Raw genomic sequence first — 13,689 nt, 5'->3', positions numbered from 1 at the left:
CAAGTGTCATGCATATCTGGTCACTTTGTTCTTTGTTTCTTTATAAAGTACAAATGCAGGAACGATGTAGATTCATACGGATGGAGAAGTCTAGATGAGACCTTTATCCAGCAGTGTATATCAAATGGCTATTAACGATTGTAGTAATGAATGTTGGGCGTACCAGTTCTAGTGTTTAATAAGAAGTTTACAATTTTATACTTTAGTACAATATCAAAAAATATAAATTATCCAAATTTTACAATTATTTGACGTATATATTGAGGGCGGGCTGGAGTGAGAAGTTTTTTTGTAAACAGCAATAAATTATGTTCCCTGTGCATACTTTCAGTGATCATATTGTTTTGTCATCTTAGTCTTAGGGTTTTATTTATTTACCGTATTAACCTCATATTCATTTGTGGAAAATAACAATATATGTAGTAGGATCTACAGGCTTCTCATAACAGTTTGCAGAATTTAAGAGATGTTATATTCTTTAAATAGGATCCATAATTTTTGTATTTTATTCCCTGCCTGAGTCGTAAAGATAACAGTGTAGTGGGAAATAGCTTTGTCTCTAAGACAACGAAAGTAGTTCACACGATATTTTAAAACTGGCTGACGTTTGTTCTTGAAATCTCGATTTGAATAGTGCGGGCAAGCTCCTATTGGCGCGGCGTTGGCAGGCGGATCACTAGCTATATGCGGTGCTACGAGCTACGTGATTGGCCTACTGTGAAATCACTTGTGATTCGTGGATGCACTGTGTTATGTTGGTTTGTGTGCTGATGGATGGTGCTGCGGGTTTGTGCGTGTTCCTTGTGTCGGTCCGGGTGTGTATGAGATTTGGAAGTATAGTTTTTTTACACTTGCGCTGAATGCGATCTCAGTATTTCCGTAAGTAATTGCCTTTGCGTGTGCTTTTTGTTAATATTAAATATTATTACCATTAGTACCAATCGGTACATCTGCCGTGTATCAAATCAGCGGCATAATAATATCTTGTTCCTCCTCTTAATACCGGCATTTATGTTATTTTGCCTTTCAACTATCAAAACATTTGGCTGAATATTTAGGTGCATGAGTATCTCACATGAAAACAGTTGTTTCTGGACTTTCATACAGCATCCATTAAGTAATGGACCTCGTTTGAATTGTGGCCATGTCGGAGGCTTGTCAAACGAGTTCGCCAACAGGCAATTTTAACTTCCTTTCTACATTTGTATCCCTTTGTTTGTTGGCAAGTGTACGAATTACTTGCTTTTTAATTTTTCTTAGTCAGAAGCATTATACAAAAGTTTAGAAATAGTGCATAAAACACATTTAAGTCCAGTCGGCATTTTAATAAGAGCTGCTATGTGTTGAAGAACTGTCTTAAAAGCATTGTTTTCTTCGTCTCTTAATAAGATAAACGTAGAGACTCATAACAACAGTCGTGGCCACTGATATTTCTGGAAATTTTTATGAGTAAGCCTGCTATGGCTGACGTTCTATAGTGCACAATATTTTACGAATTATAGTTATCAGATGAAAGATTGCTCTAGCCCTTGCTTGTTCTGCTTTTAGTACTAACAATATTTTACATTAAACTTTTGTTATATGTGACTACTAATCGCGCTACATTTTAGGCGGAATTCACGCAGAATTAAAGATTTAGTGGTGTTATTTCCAAGTAGTAGTAGATAATATTTATTACGTCGTTAAGAAATATCGGTTTATGAAAAAGAGAACAAAACGGTACCCTATGTCATTGGGACTGCTGACTTGATGCCATTGACAAATTTTAGTGTTCCCGTTTCGGATTACAGGTTTTTTTTGCGTGTATAACAGTGTTTATCAGTAATGAAGTTAAGAAAATCGGTGTGGGCACTTCGCTTGTAACGTAATCAATACGGAAACGGCGTAGATTGTTTAGTCATTGTTTCCGTGCTTCCAAAACCAAAAGCAGTAACAAAGATTTCCTAATTCTCTAAATAGAGTTTTAACAGAATCGTGTGACAGTGATTCTATACTATTGACTTTCTTGCTCCATGATTGAATTTGTGACACAATGGAAATATTGCATCATTCAGGGCCTTTCTGCTTTCCTGTATTGTGTTAGTGCTTAGTAGCTATGATGATTAGGGTTTTGAAATACATACATAGTTTGGCCTAAGTTTTGCACTAGTTCTGTAGTATTTACAGTTTTCCTCAGAGTTTTTGTTAGGCCTAGTGAATGTATGTTCGACAATTGTAAATTGTTCGGAAACACAGTACATATTGTGAATGATTGGTCTAATTATGACAAGGTGGCATCTGGCTAAATTGTCCAGAAATGTGCTACACATTGGGAGTATTAACCCTGACAAGGTGGCATCGGGAAGTATTCATATTTTAGTGGTAGGCTATACTGTTTTTCCCTGTATTTAACTCGTGGAAATCACGAAGTATGCTTTGATCTTTCGTGTGATACTCTTATGGTGAGTACCGGTATTCATTATCTCAGCAGTGCTGGCGCCCCCCTCCCCCCCATATGGTTTATCTTCATCAGAGTCATACTGGGCGCCCATGTGTTCTAAAGATGGACTATTTATTTTGTTTGAAGTGACACATTATTAAAGTTAGACAGTCTATGTTTGAAATGGTTTATTGATAAAGTTTCATTTACTTTCAGGGTTTTACGTGTATGAAAGGAACAACATAAAGGTGTATAATGAACCGAAGGAACAGAAACAAATCGCGCTCTGATCATGGTAAACCAACATTTAAGGCCACAGCCAAAGCTAAGGCATTCTCGCCTAGGAAAACCAGATTATCAAAGAATGACAAAAAGAAACTTGTTGAGGCTGTTAAAGCAGAAGTTGCAGAAAGCTCAAAGTCAAAGCCTAAGGAAAAGAAACGGGGGAATGCAACTACTCAGAATACAATGAATTTGAGGTTAACAGAACATGGAGCTGGAATAACAGAATATATCAGCAAACACGAAGGTTTTAGTGCAATTATCAAACAACGGTACTCAGATTTTCATGTTAATGAAATTGATTGTGATGGAAATGTTGTGACATTGACTACCTTAGAGGCACCAGAGGCTCCAGGTAAACTTTTCTGTTCTTGATTTTGCTGTAGTTTCTTGAAGTGCATGCAGTTTATAGTTGCATATGTATAAGCATGTGCTGTCCTGGCAGATGCGAAGTCAGTGAATTTCTTAATTAATTTTAGGAGTATAGTCTTGTAAAATTACAGATCGTTCTTTTTTATCGCACAGTGAAATTGTGAAAGCAGCAGGTAAGAAATGTTCTTATTTTTCTTTAACTAACGTCTCTCTCTCTCTCTCTCTCTCTCTCTCTCTCTCTCTCTCTCTCTGTGTGTGTGTGTGTGTGTGTGTGTGTGTGTGTGTGTGTGTGTGTGTGTGTGTTTGCTATTTATTTTTTGGAATGCTTTTATAGCTAATGTAATTCAGTTTTTGGCTCAGATCTCTTTCCTTTCCTTTTTGTGTTCTGGGTGTAGTCTTTAGTATGAAGATTGTATTTTTTGGGGGGTTTTCCTTGTTTCTGATCTCATTGCTCTTCTTGGCATCTTGTTCATAGCTACTTATGTGGTTTGTTCCAATGTGGTAGAAATGTACTGAAAGTACAGCAGATATGAGCATGTTTTTGTTGTCTATGAATACTTTCTTATATTCACTTGTTGCAAGCAGAGATAAAGTTGTTAAAATTATCTATGATACAAATGCAGTACCATAATTGTAATTATGCATTTTGTTTCTTCAGCAAATGTTTCATTGAATGTTGTTCTGTGTGAGAAACAACTAATGATATTATGTTCAGATATTTTATTGAATAAGGACAATAATATTTACCTTAACACATTGTGAATTATATCCATATAAACTGTAAGGGATGAAAATTGTAATTTGTTAATTGAATTTGTTGATCAAAGCTATTACAAATAAAGAATATTTTATAACCAATTGTGTTAATTTGGTTTATGACACACCAGAAAATCCCATGAGATTGCATGTAAAGTCCCTGCAAATGCAACATGCCACTTTTCTTTTAGAGAGAGGATCACATTAAATTTATAATAACTGTTTCTTCATTTCAAATACAGAAGTAAGGGACATAATTATTTAGAAACACAACTTGGATATGTTACAGCCCTTTTGTATGTGCTTCTGTTTATAATCTGAAATGTCTCAAAAGTATTTTATGTTGGTTGTTCATTTTGAATACCATTTGTGGGCGAGGGGAGACAACAGAACTAGGGGTTTCAGATGGTATGTCTCAAAAACAAGTATTAACAGGAGGTAACTTTCCAAAGTGTCAGTATTTCTTCGTATAATTGCCATCGAGCTTCAAAGTGCAACAGCCCATTGAACACCAGTTTTCACGATAATTACATGAACCACTATGTAGATAAATAATCCCTGTGAATACTCCAAACTGAAGACTGAATGTTGTCAAAGAAATATTGCATCTCTAGGCTTCTGTGTAATTGTTGGTAATAATCAGGTGATTTGAATGGAGACTTACAAAAGAATAAAATTTTTCTATTTTCTGAGAACACCAGCTTGAGTTATCACTTCCTGGGTATATCTAGTACCTTGAGCCCTGGATTTTGCGAAAAGATTAAAGTGTGCTGGATTCTTGCAGCTTGACAAAAGCATATATGGTAATTTTTATGTTATTGGAATACAGACGATGGATATTTATTCTCCTTACATTGAACATAGAAGGTGATGATTACAGTGTGTAAAATTACACAGTGAAGTAAAAATAAGGTTTTCAATATGATGAAAAAGAATAAAAAACTACTCAACTGCTTTGACATTTTCCTTGTTGTTTCTTAAAGTTGGAATTAAGTTAGGCCTTGCATTTTTTTTCACAGCAGTAAATGCTTATTTGTCTCTGTATATTTCAAGACAAGAATGTAAATTTGTTTATAACTGATTAAAACTTTTATTTTTAGTCTTATGCAGATTTTGTTATGTTTAAATTAATTTGCTCATTTTTGTGATGTATAGGTTATTTTGACAAATTTTGCCACATTAGCTCCAACTGTCCAGCAATATTCTTCCCCCTACCTCCCCCTTTCCCCCCTCCCCATGCTGTCATTCCTTTTTATGCTGTCAGTTGTTTCCGAGGGAATGTAGTGTAACAGTTTTTCATTTGGATGTTTTTTTAAGCTCTGGTATGGTAAGTGCCATTCCTCTTTCAAGAGAAAAACTGGACAGCTTTCTTTAGTGGCTACTGCAAAATATGTTATGACTGACAGAATGGTATTCATGTTGATATTTGAAGTTGCATACCATTATTGGTACTTGATCTTGTCTGAATCTCTATATTCTTCTAAGTAGTTTTGTTTTTATTTCATCATGTTGCTAATATACTATATGTCATCACCATTGTATGTGATGAATACCTTCAGAGGAATAGGAAATGTAGTCTCTAAATGGATTTTAGCTGCCGTAGTGTGAAGGTTACAAATTAATTTTTGGCTGTCTCTCCGGTGGTTTCACTTCAATATGGCATCTAGTGTTCCTGTGATTTGATGTATTTGTACTTAGAATTAACATGGGCACTGATAACCTAGCTGTTGAATATCAATAAAACACACACACACACACACACACACACACACACACACACACACACACACACAGCAGTGAACAACTTGGTAATTTTTTCTGCGTAACATACAAATTGAAGTAAAGAGAGAGAGAGAGAGAGAGAGAGAGAGAAATAAATGTGACTTCATTTGATTATTGTCCTCATCAGTTGCTTGTGAAGACAGATAACATGGAGTGAAATGTGAAGAACTAAACATCATTTTGTTAATGATTTACATACATTTTTTCAGCCAATAAGGTGCAGACAATATGTGTAAAATTTAGTAATTTTACATGCAGTTTTCTTTTCTTTTTAGGAATTTGTCGGAGTTGTTTGGTATGTAATACTTTGTATTTATTTTTCAACATCTTGTACTTGGATGTATTTCCATACTTCAATGTACAAATCAATGGTCGACATATCTGACATTGTTTATTATCGCATAATTTATAGTACTGTGTTTGAAATCTGTTTTCTTGAACGACTTAACTTGACTATTTGCATTTTGCTTAGTTGCTGCAGCAGCAGAGACAAAGGAAGACATAGATGATTATCTCAAAACGACACTTTCTGAAGAGCAATATAAAACATTAATGGAAATAGTTGACTCTAATGGTGAGGAAGTTGAAATTGAGGTAAGCTTACATTGTGACTTTTTAAAAGAAGGTTGCAGAAATTGTATCACCAATTTCACAGGCCACTGCTATTTTGTACAGGCTTTCTACAGTACAATATACATTTATGGAAAGTCTCTTGCTTGTTGTTGACTTCTACCAGAACAGTTAATAAACTCGTGTGAAACATTCAATTTCAGTACAACTTGATCCTGTGCAATGACTTCATGGCAAGTGGTGATGAACTGAACTGTGGTATTTGAAAGTATTGCCATGTCAGAAGTGTATTGCACTTGGTGTAATTCATGAGTTAACTACATCCTTGTAAGCTTCTAATAGTTCACTGTCTGTTAGTATGTCGCCAACTATTGTCACAGCAGCAGTAATGCCATTCCAGTCAATTTGTATAATGAAACTTAGTAGCAAGACTACCACTATCAGATGTCATGTTTTCATTTATATTTTATCATGGGAAAACTTGAGTGTGTGTGTTTGATAAGTCAATTGTCACTTCCTGTTTTAGGTTGGAGACTCTTGTTTGTATATTCCCTGCTCATCCCTAACTTATGTTGAAATTTATCGAACTTCTCTGTAATTACGTCTGTTGTTGACAGGCCACTGACATGAGCAAAGAAGACAGGCGCAAGTTGCACACTGCCATAGTAAAATGTGGAAAATCTCGTTTGATTAGCAACACTGTTGATAAGGATGGCAAAAAGTACATCGTTGTTAAGAGATCCAGTAAGGCAGGTATGTAAAGGAAGTATATTTTCTTTTAGGCCAGTTTCAGAACTTAGTTTTGTAAAGGTGTTTACAAGTTAACCAACATGTCTTTGTAGTTGCCCCTTGTATACCTATAATGTTGTACTGTGCTGGTCAGAGAGTTTTTGAAAATAAATGCAACTGGCTTTGAAATATTGAGTGATTCACTCTTTAAGGCAGCCATATATGTAACTGCATGCTTGACACACAGATACATGAAGCGTTTTGTGCAAGTGTGCTTACACTGTCCCTGAGTAATTTTACACAAACGTTATGACTGTTGAAGCTGCTTGATGTTTGTTTTGATTTTCAGTCGTGCAAGCTTGTGCAAGCATACCAAAGTACATAGGTTTAAGCGTGCGTACCAACAATATGAGGCAGTCCTAATAGTGCCATTATTTCAAGTGACACAAAGTAGGTCAATCACGAATTGCCAAAAATGTTTGTTCACCTATGAAAGCTAGCTAAGTTTCAACAGCATTATAATGAAACCCTGTCATAAGGCAAAAACAGATACTGAAGATATCTTACTTTTAATAAGACACTAGACAAACGACCTTGTCATAGGCAAACATTATTTAGAAGATAAATTCACCCAGAACCAACTGGAGGAGAGAGAAAGTCACTGATATTTATCAGTCCAGGACAGAAGGATATGAAGTACCGTATTTACTCGAATCTAAGCCGCACTTTTTTTCCGGCTTTTGTAATCCAAAAAAACCGCCTGCGGCTTGGAATAGAGTGCAAAGCAAGCGGAAGTTCTGAAAAATGTTGGTAGGTGCCGCCACAACTAACTTCTGCCGTCGAATATATGTAGCGCTACACAGGCATGCTTTGTAGGCACAGAGGTAAATACTGGCGACAAAACCTCTGCGTCAGTAAATAAATTTAAAAAAAAAGGTGGAAGTCCAGCTTTTTTTTCTCCGCCCCGAGTTTCGACCACTACCACTGCATTTTCATACATTATATAACGAAATAAATACAAATTCCGTATTGTTCATCTTCGAATGTAGCAGAATTTCAATGTACTATGAAAATCCGACTGGCAAGACTGTTGCCAATAGGAACCTGATGAAATGTGAATCACATGCAGTATTCTCTTCACCATAAGTATAATACGAATATAAACATTTTGCCATGTATTTTTTCGTGTTTGCTGCTATCTCATTTAAATCCTGTCTGCCTAATAAACTACGAAGCTAGAGTGAGACAACAGCAAATGCGGAAGAATATACGTATCGTGTCATGTTTATATTCGTATTATTCTTATGCCTAATAGTGATACAGTCAGAAACGAAGCACGGCGATTGACTAGATTTTTAAATCTACGATGACTAATTTCTGTGCAGAATTTGATGTAATAAAGAAGCGGCCGCAAAGATTTTCAAACAGAGAAAAATTTTCGCCTAACTCTCGTTCAGAACATGTTGTATCATACGCAGTGTATTATTTGGTTCTTGTTGATCATTATCAAAGAAAGGAGCAGTGTAAGTAACAACAAATAGCAGTCTCTTACCATTATTTCACTTATGAGATGATTCCTCTACTTTTTTTTTAAATTATTATTATTATTGTAAGCGGCGGTAGCGCGCACAAAAGCAAGCCATGCCGCGAGCGGCGACAGGCCGTAAAGACGCACTACCAGAATGCGACAAACAATGCATGACACAGTACAGTAATGCATTTTCAGCTTAGAGTGACGTAAACACTTATAACAAAGAAAACGGCACTTATCAGATCAAAGCAAAATAAGCAATCGATTCAAACCAGACGAAGCACGTGAAAAAGGAATGGTACCCGTATAAATACGGACGGAGCGTCTGACGCATAGCAATGGCTACCTGGTAAAGCTTAACTGCTAAGCTTAAGACTCGAACCAAACTACTGTAGCTGTATCGTCTTTCATTCGACTAAATTGTGTCTCATATTACAATGGACCAACTTTGTTTCGATTTGGAGGTGCGGCCTAAAACTTTTTTTCTCCCCTTGAATTTCGAGTCTCAAATTTCAGGTGCGACTTAGATTCGGGAATTTTTTTTTTCCCCCTTCATTTCGAGTCTCATTTTTCAGGTGCGGCTTAGATTCGAGTAAATACGGTACACAAGTCAGCTCTCAAGTATTATAGATGGTTAGCTGTAATCAAGGCATAACAAAGACTGCTAACTTGTGTGGTTTTGACCAAAAGGCGTTATTCAAAAATAGATAACATACACATTCATGCCGGCGCAAGTCACACACAACCACTCTTGGGCAACTGAGTCCAGTCACACTGGACTCGCATTCGGGAGGACAACGGTTCAATCCCATGTCTGGCCATGCTGATTTAGGTTTTTCGTGATTTCCCTAAATTGCTCCAGGCAAATACCGGGATGGTTCCTTTGAAAGGGCACGGCCGAATTCCTTCCCCGTCATTGCCTAATTCGATGAGACTGATGACCTCGTTGTCTGGTCTCCTCCCCCAAACAACCCATCAACCCATCCAATCACAGTGGACAATGACAGTTGTCTTGTGTGTGTGAGTTGCTTTTGTGAATGTGTGTGTTTGTTTTTCCTATGTTACAAGGCCTTTTGGCCGAAAGCTCAAATGTATAGCAGTCTTTTTGTTGTGCCTATCTGCATCTTAGTGTCTCCTGAATATGGTGAGTTGCAAGCTTTTCATAGTATTTGCCAGGTGTATAGATACTTCATAGCCCCATGTGGATGTGAGAAATTATAATAATACTGTCAGTCTTTTGTGTGGCATAATAACTTCCCAAATTATTGTGTCCTCCTTTTTAACCCAAGATTGATGTGAGTAGGTAATTGCAACATTTTTGTTAATCTTGAAATATTTCTACCAATCACATGTTTTCAGCTTGTTGTGAGTGATATCAGCCTTTACCCCACATTTGTTGCCTCTTCCCCCCCTCCCCACCCCATGCCTGATGTGCTTGCATACGTGTACATGTACGCGTGTGTGTGTGTGTGTGTGTGTGTGTGTGTGTGTGTGTGTGTGTGTAGGCATGCACATGCAAGTAAGAGCGCGCGCGCACACACACACACACACACACACACACACAGAGGCATAGGCAGGTGAAACAAGCCACTTGTCTTCACAGAACTCCCACTATTTGAAGTGCAAACCGATGCATGTGCAAGTGTGGTGCTCAGAGTATTTGTCCGTGCTTGAACAAAATGCTTAACTATACAAGCCTGCTACAGGTGTGGCTTTATTTACGTAAGGCTTATCTAAGTCAATTTGTAATTATAAGGTTTTGGTTGGCACTTGTGTCCTGAAATACAGAGCAAATTATGTAAAGTTTCAGCTCTCCTCAGTATTCAAACTGTTAAGACGTCAGCACTGAGTGACAAATTTCCAAAGTACTGCTGTGCTGAGACTAAGTTTGGTGAATATCTTTTTCTCACCAAAGGAGTTCTTGGGCAATTTCTTGTCAGTTAGAGCTAACATCTTAACATTCTGAAAACCGACGTGCGCTCAAACCTGACATAATTTGTTCCGTGTTCCAGGAAGCAAGCACCATACAACGCCTTATAATTACAATAATATGTACCACTAGTGTTGCTCATAGAGTGTACAGTTGACACAACAGTTCAAGCACTTGTTTTGCAGTTAAAAATTTCATGCAAATTGTGTAGTTACTACAGTTTGAGCCTAGGAGACAGTTTTGAAAGATGTGTTCAGTCATTATGGGCTGCTGTCAGGCTCGATATACATAACTTTTTCATTGCAAGTATTTTAAATTCCCATTCTTACATTGCCGCTAAGTGTCTATAAAATGTCTTAAATCACATTAATTAAGCATTGTCTTCAAGAATTAGGAGATCATTTATTATAGTTGTGAGGTCAGGGCAGACATATGGCACAGGTAAGTGCGGTAAGTCTCCCCTGACATGTGATTCTGGGTGACTCTCCCAAATCTATCTCTTCCCCTAGAAGTCTCTAGTCCTTTTTCCTTCACCCATCTTCCTTCCCTTTCAACCCTCATGCCTGAACAAGGAGCCAATGGCCCCAAAACTTGCCTAATTACAACTTTCTTTCACATGTTTGTTCTGCCTCTGCTTGGTGAGTACATTTTTTATCTATCCAGTTAAATTACTCTTACAAGTTAGTATGTTAAAAATCTTAGTTTTTGTGCAAGCTGTCTTAAGATCCTTAATGACTATTAAGGATTATTATCCAAATTTTTGGAAGACGCCTTTGACATTTTCTACAGTATGCTTATAAAGCGAAATATAAAGTGTCTTCAAATGAAAAAGTATCAAATGTTGTAACAACCAAACAGACTGAAATTTACATACCATGCTTTAGGATAATCTAATGAGACATCTTGGGATATGCATTTAGTGTCATCATCTGCCCCTAAAAAGAAAAGTGCCCTCAGCAGGCAAGGTGAAGCTCACTGTCTTTTTCAGTGCCCAAGGACTAATACTCATTGAATTCCTCGAACAAGGAAAACCCATTAACAATGATGGAGTCAGTCTGCTCCATTATAACATGTGTCTACATGTCTCGAAGGTTTAATGATCAAGTTCAGTGGAAGCAATTTGAGTACCACCCTAAAGCCCAGACTGTGACTTTTAATATGTTTCATCCACTAAAAACAAACTCAGAATGAAGCACTTCAACTTGGACAACAAACTGGACACGTTGTGGAGGATTGACTCCCATTACAGCCACAGAAATTGTGAGACTGGGGAATCATTTGGCTCATGAAACAGTGGGATAGTTGTGCGTGGGTCTGTGGTGATAACTTTTGTATAAAGACATCAGTTATGCCCACAGTGTTGTTTGGTATCTCTTCTTTTGAACATCCCTCATACCATGGACATAGTATGCTTCATGATGTTCCATCTAATGGAGCAATTGTAGAAACACACTGTGATATTACTGAGCATTTATGTCTGTCTGTCTTTAGAATTTTGTAAGGTTTGTTCTGTTCTTTGTGTCTGAACACACACATAATATCCTTAGGATGTTAACTGCGGGTGTTTAGTACTCGCTTCAGTCAAGTTTCCATGCAGCACAACCCAGAAAGTAAGGGCAATGTGCAGCTGTTAATAGATTACGTGGCCTGCTCAAAAGGGTTTGGCTACACAGTGATGCTCTAAAGCCCTTACTATTCCTCAGTGTGCAGAATCCATTCATTGCCTTGTGTTGGTAGAGAGAAAGTGAATGATAAAATATCCAATGAATTATAACAGCTTTATTTATGCTTCTAGCATCAAAAAAATTTTGTGGTGGACTGATGAGTATTAACAGATAGTTTTGGCAGCACTCCCGATTTCTTAGCAGCAATATTCACTAAAATTGCGATTATTTACGGCATAATGTCATTGGACTAATTCAATCACATTATTATTGAAAGTCTTAAAATCTACGCATATCATACCTCTAAGTTCACAAAATCACAGTCTGAAATTTGGTGAATTTGTGGCACACATGCTGCCCAAACAACAACCTAGAAAGACAAGGATCAGCGGCCAAAGCTCCTGTGCTCTGCTAAACATGCTTTCTTATAAACTCTGTCACATGACCATCACTGCTTTACTTCTGACCACCACCAATACAAATTTATAATAATTTAAGAGTTCATCTAATTACGATAAAATATAATTTGTAATTTCAGGGAACTTTAGTATTTCGCATTTTAACAAATACTTGTAACGTCACATCCTAACATAACTTTGTTGCATGAAGTCTCGATCAAATTGCAAATAATTTTGAGTTTAGTTGCTCAGTTGGACCCCTCAGACAGAAAACAGTAAATATCAAAAAATGGAGTTTTTGTGTTAAATATTCTGTTCCATTCCACATCAAGTATTGTTCAAATTTGTACTCGAGCCAATAACAAAAATTTATGGGCCATCTAGTGCAACATACAATACTTTTTCTTCCTTTAGGAAGCAGTACCATCACTTGTTTAAATGTCCATTCAATTTTCACAGAAGGTAACAGGTAAATGTGACACTTAATGTATTGACTGACAAGAGGCTGCTGGTGGACGCAGCGGAGGTATACGCTTGATGCTATGTGCCCGACAGCTGTCGTGTGCTCCACTATATGTGGTTCAGTACTGTGCATTAATTTGTATTTCTTTATTAAGTTGACATTACTTAACATTTGGACTTTGCTTTTTGCAACTTTACAAACCATCCAAAAATACTCTTTACTGGACAGAGTGGAGTGTGTTGCCACTGGCAGGCATAGTGTGTTAGACATGGTCCTCTGTCTGCTGGCGGACTCGCAGTAGCCAGTGTGTTAATACAAAAAATGGTAACAGTATTGCACCTATTGGAGTAATCTGACAGGTAGCAATATTTTTCAATATAAGATATTTCTTGTAAATCATTAAAGTCTGTGCATTAATGAGCTTAATACTGAAGATGTAGTAGAACATGCAATGTTATTAATATGGTGACAGATGTTCCTCGACAGCAATTTAATCTTGTAGTCTCTTGACAAAAATTGTTTGGGTTGTTACTTAATTATTAGGTTTGTTGCTAAATTAAATGTTAAGAGATGCAACACCACTGAGTTAAAAATTTGGTTCAAGTGTACATTTATTATTGGTAACACATGTTTTTGATGATGTCCAGCTTCTATTGTCAATTCTGTTTATATTTCACAAATACCAGACTAGTACAGACACTTTTTTAGTCTTTATCAGTGGCAACGTAATTTTGTAAGCAGTTCAATAACAACCTCAGCACTTGAGTCTCTGAATCGTATGCGAAGCACACTC

General features: G+C 36.9%; 1 protein-coding gene across 1 annotated transcript in view; it reads left to right on the top strand.

Annotated features, from left to right (window-relative positions):
* Positions 1-753: 753 nt before the first annotated feature.
* LOC126203787 (uncharacterized) overlaps positions 754-13,689 on the top strand; it is a 140,850-nt gene continuing 127,914 nt past the window's right edge. The window contains exons 1-4 of the mRNA XM_049938154.1: positions 754-879; positions 2,636-3,056; positions 6,084-6,205; positions 6,799-6,934. Of these exons, the coding sequence (XP_049794111.1) occupies positions 2,675-3,056; positions 6,084-6,205; positions 6,799-6,934 (640 nt within the window). The 5' untranslated portion in view covers positions 754-879; positions 2,636-2,674. The remainder of the gene's footprint in view (positions 880-2,635; positions 3,057-6,083; positions 6,206-6,798; positions 6,935-13,689) is intronic.

The sequence above is a fragment of the Schistocerca nitens genome, chromosome 9 (genome assembly GCF_023898315.1).
Source record: "Schistocerca nitens isolate TAMUIC-IGC-003100 chromosome 9, iqSchNite1.1, whole genome shotgun sequence".
In the NCBI taxonomy this organism is placed as follows: domain Eukaryota; kingdom Metazoa; phylum Arthropoda; class Insecta; order Orthoptera; family Acrididae; genus Schistocerca; species Schistocerca nitens.
The sequence above is the reverse complement of the archived record's forward strand: the minus strand, read 5'-3'. Positions and strand labels throughout refer to the sequence as shown.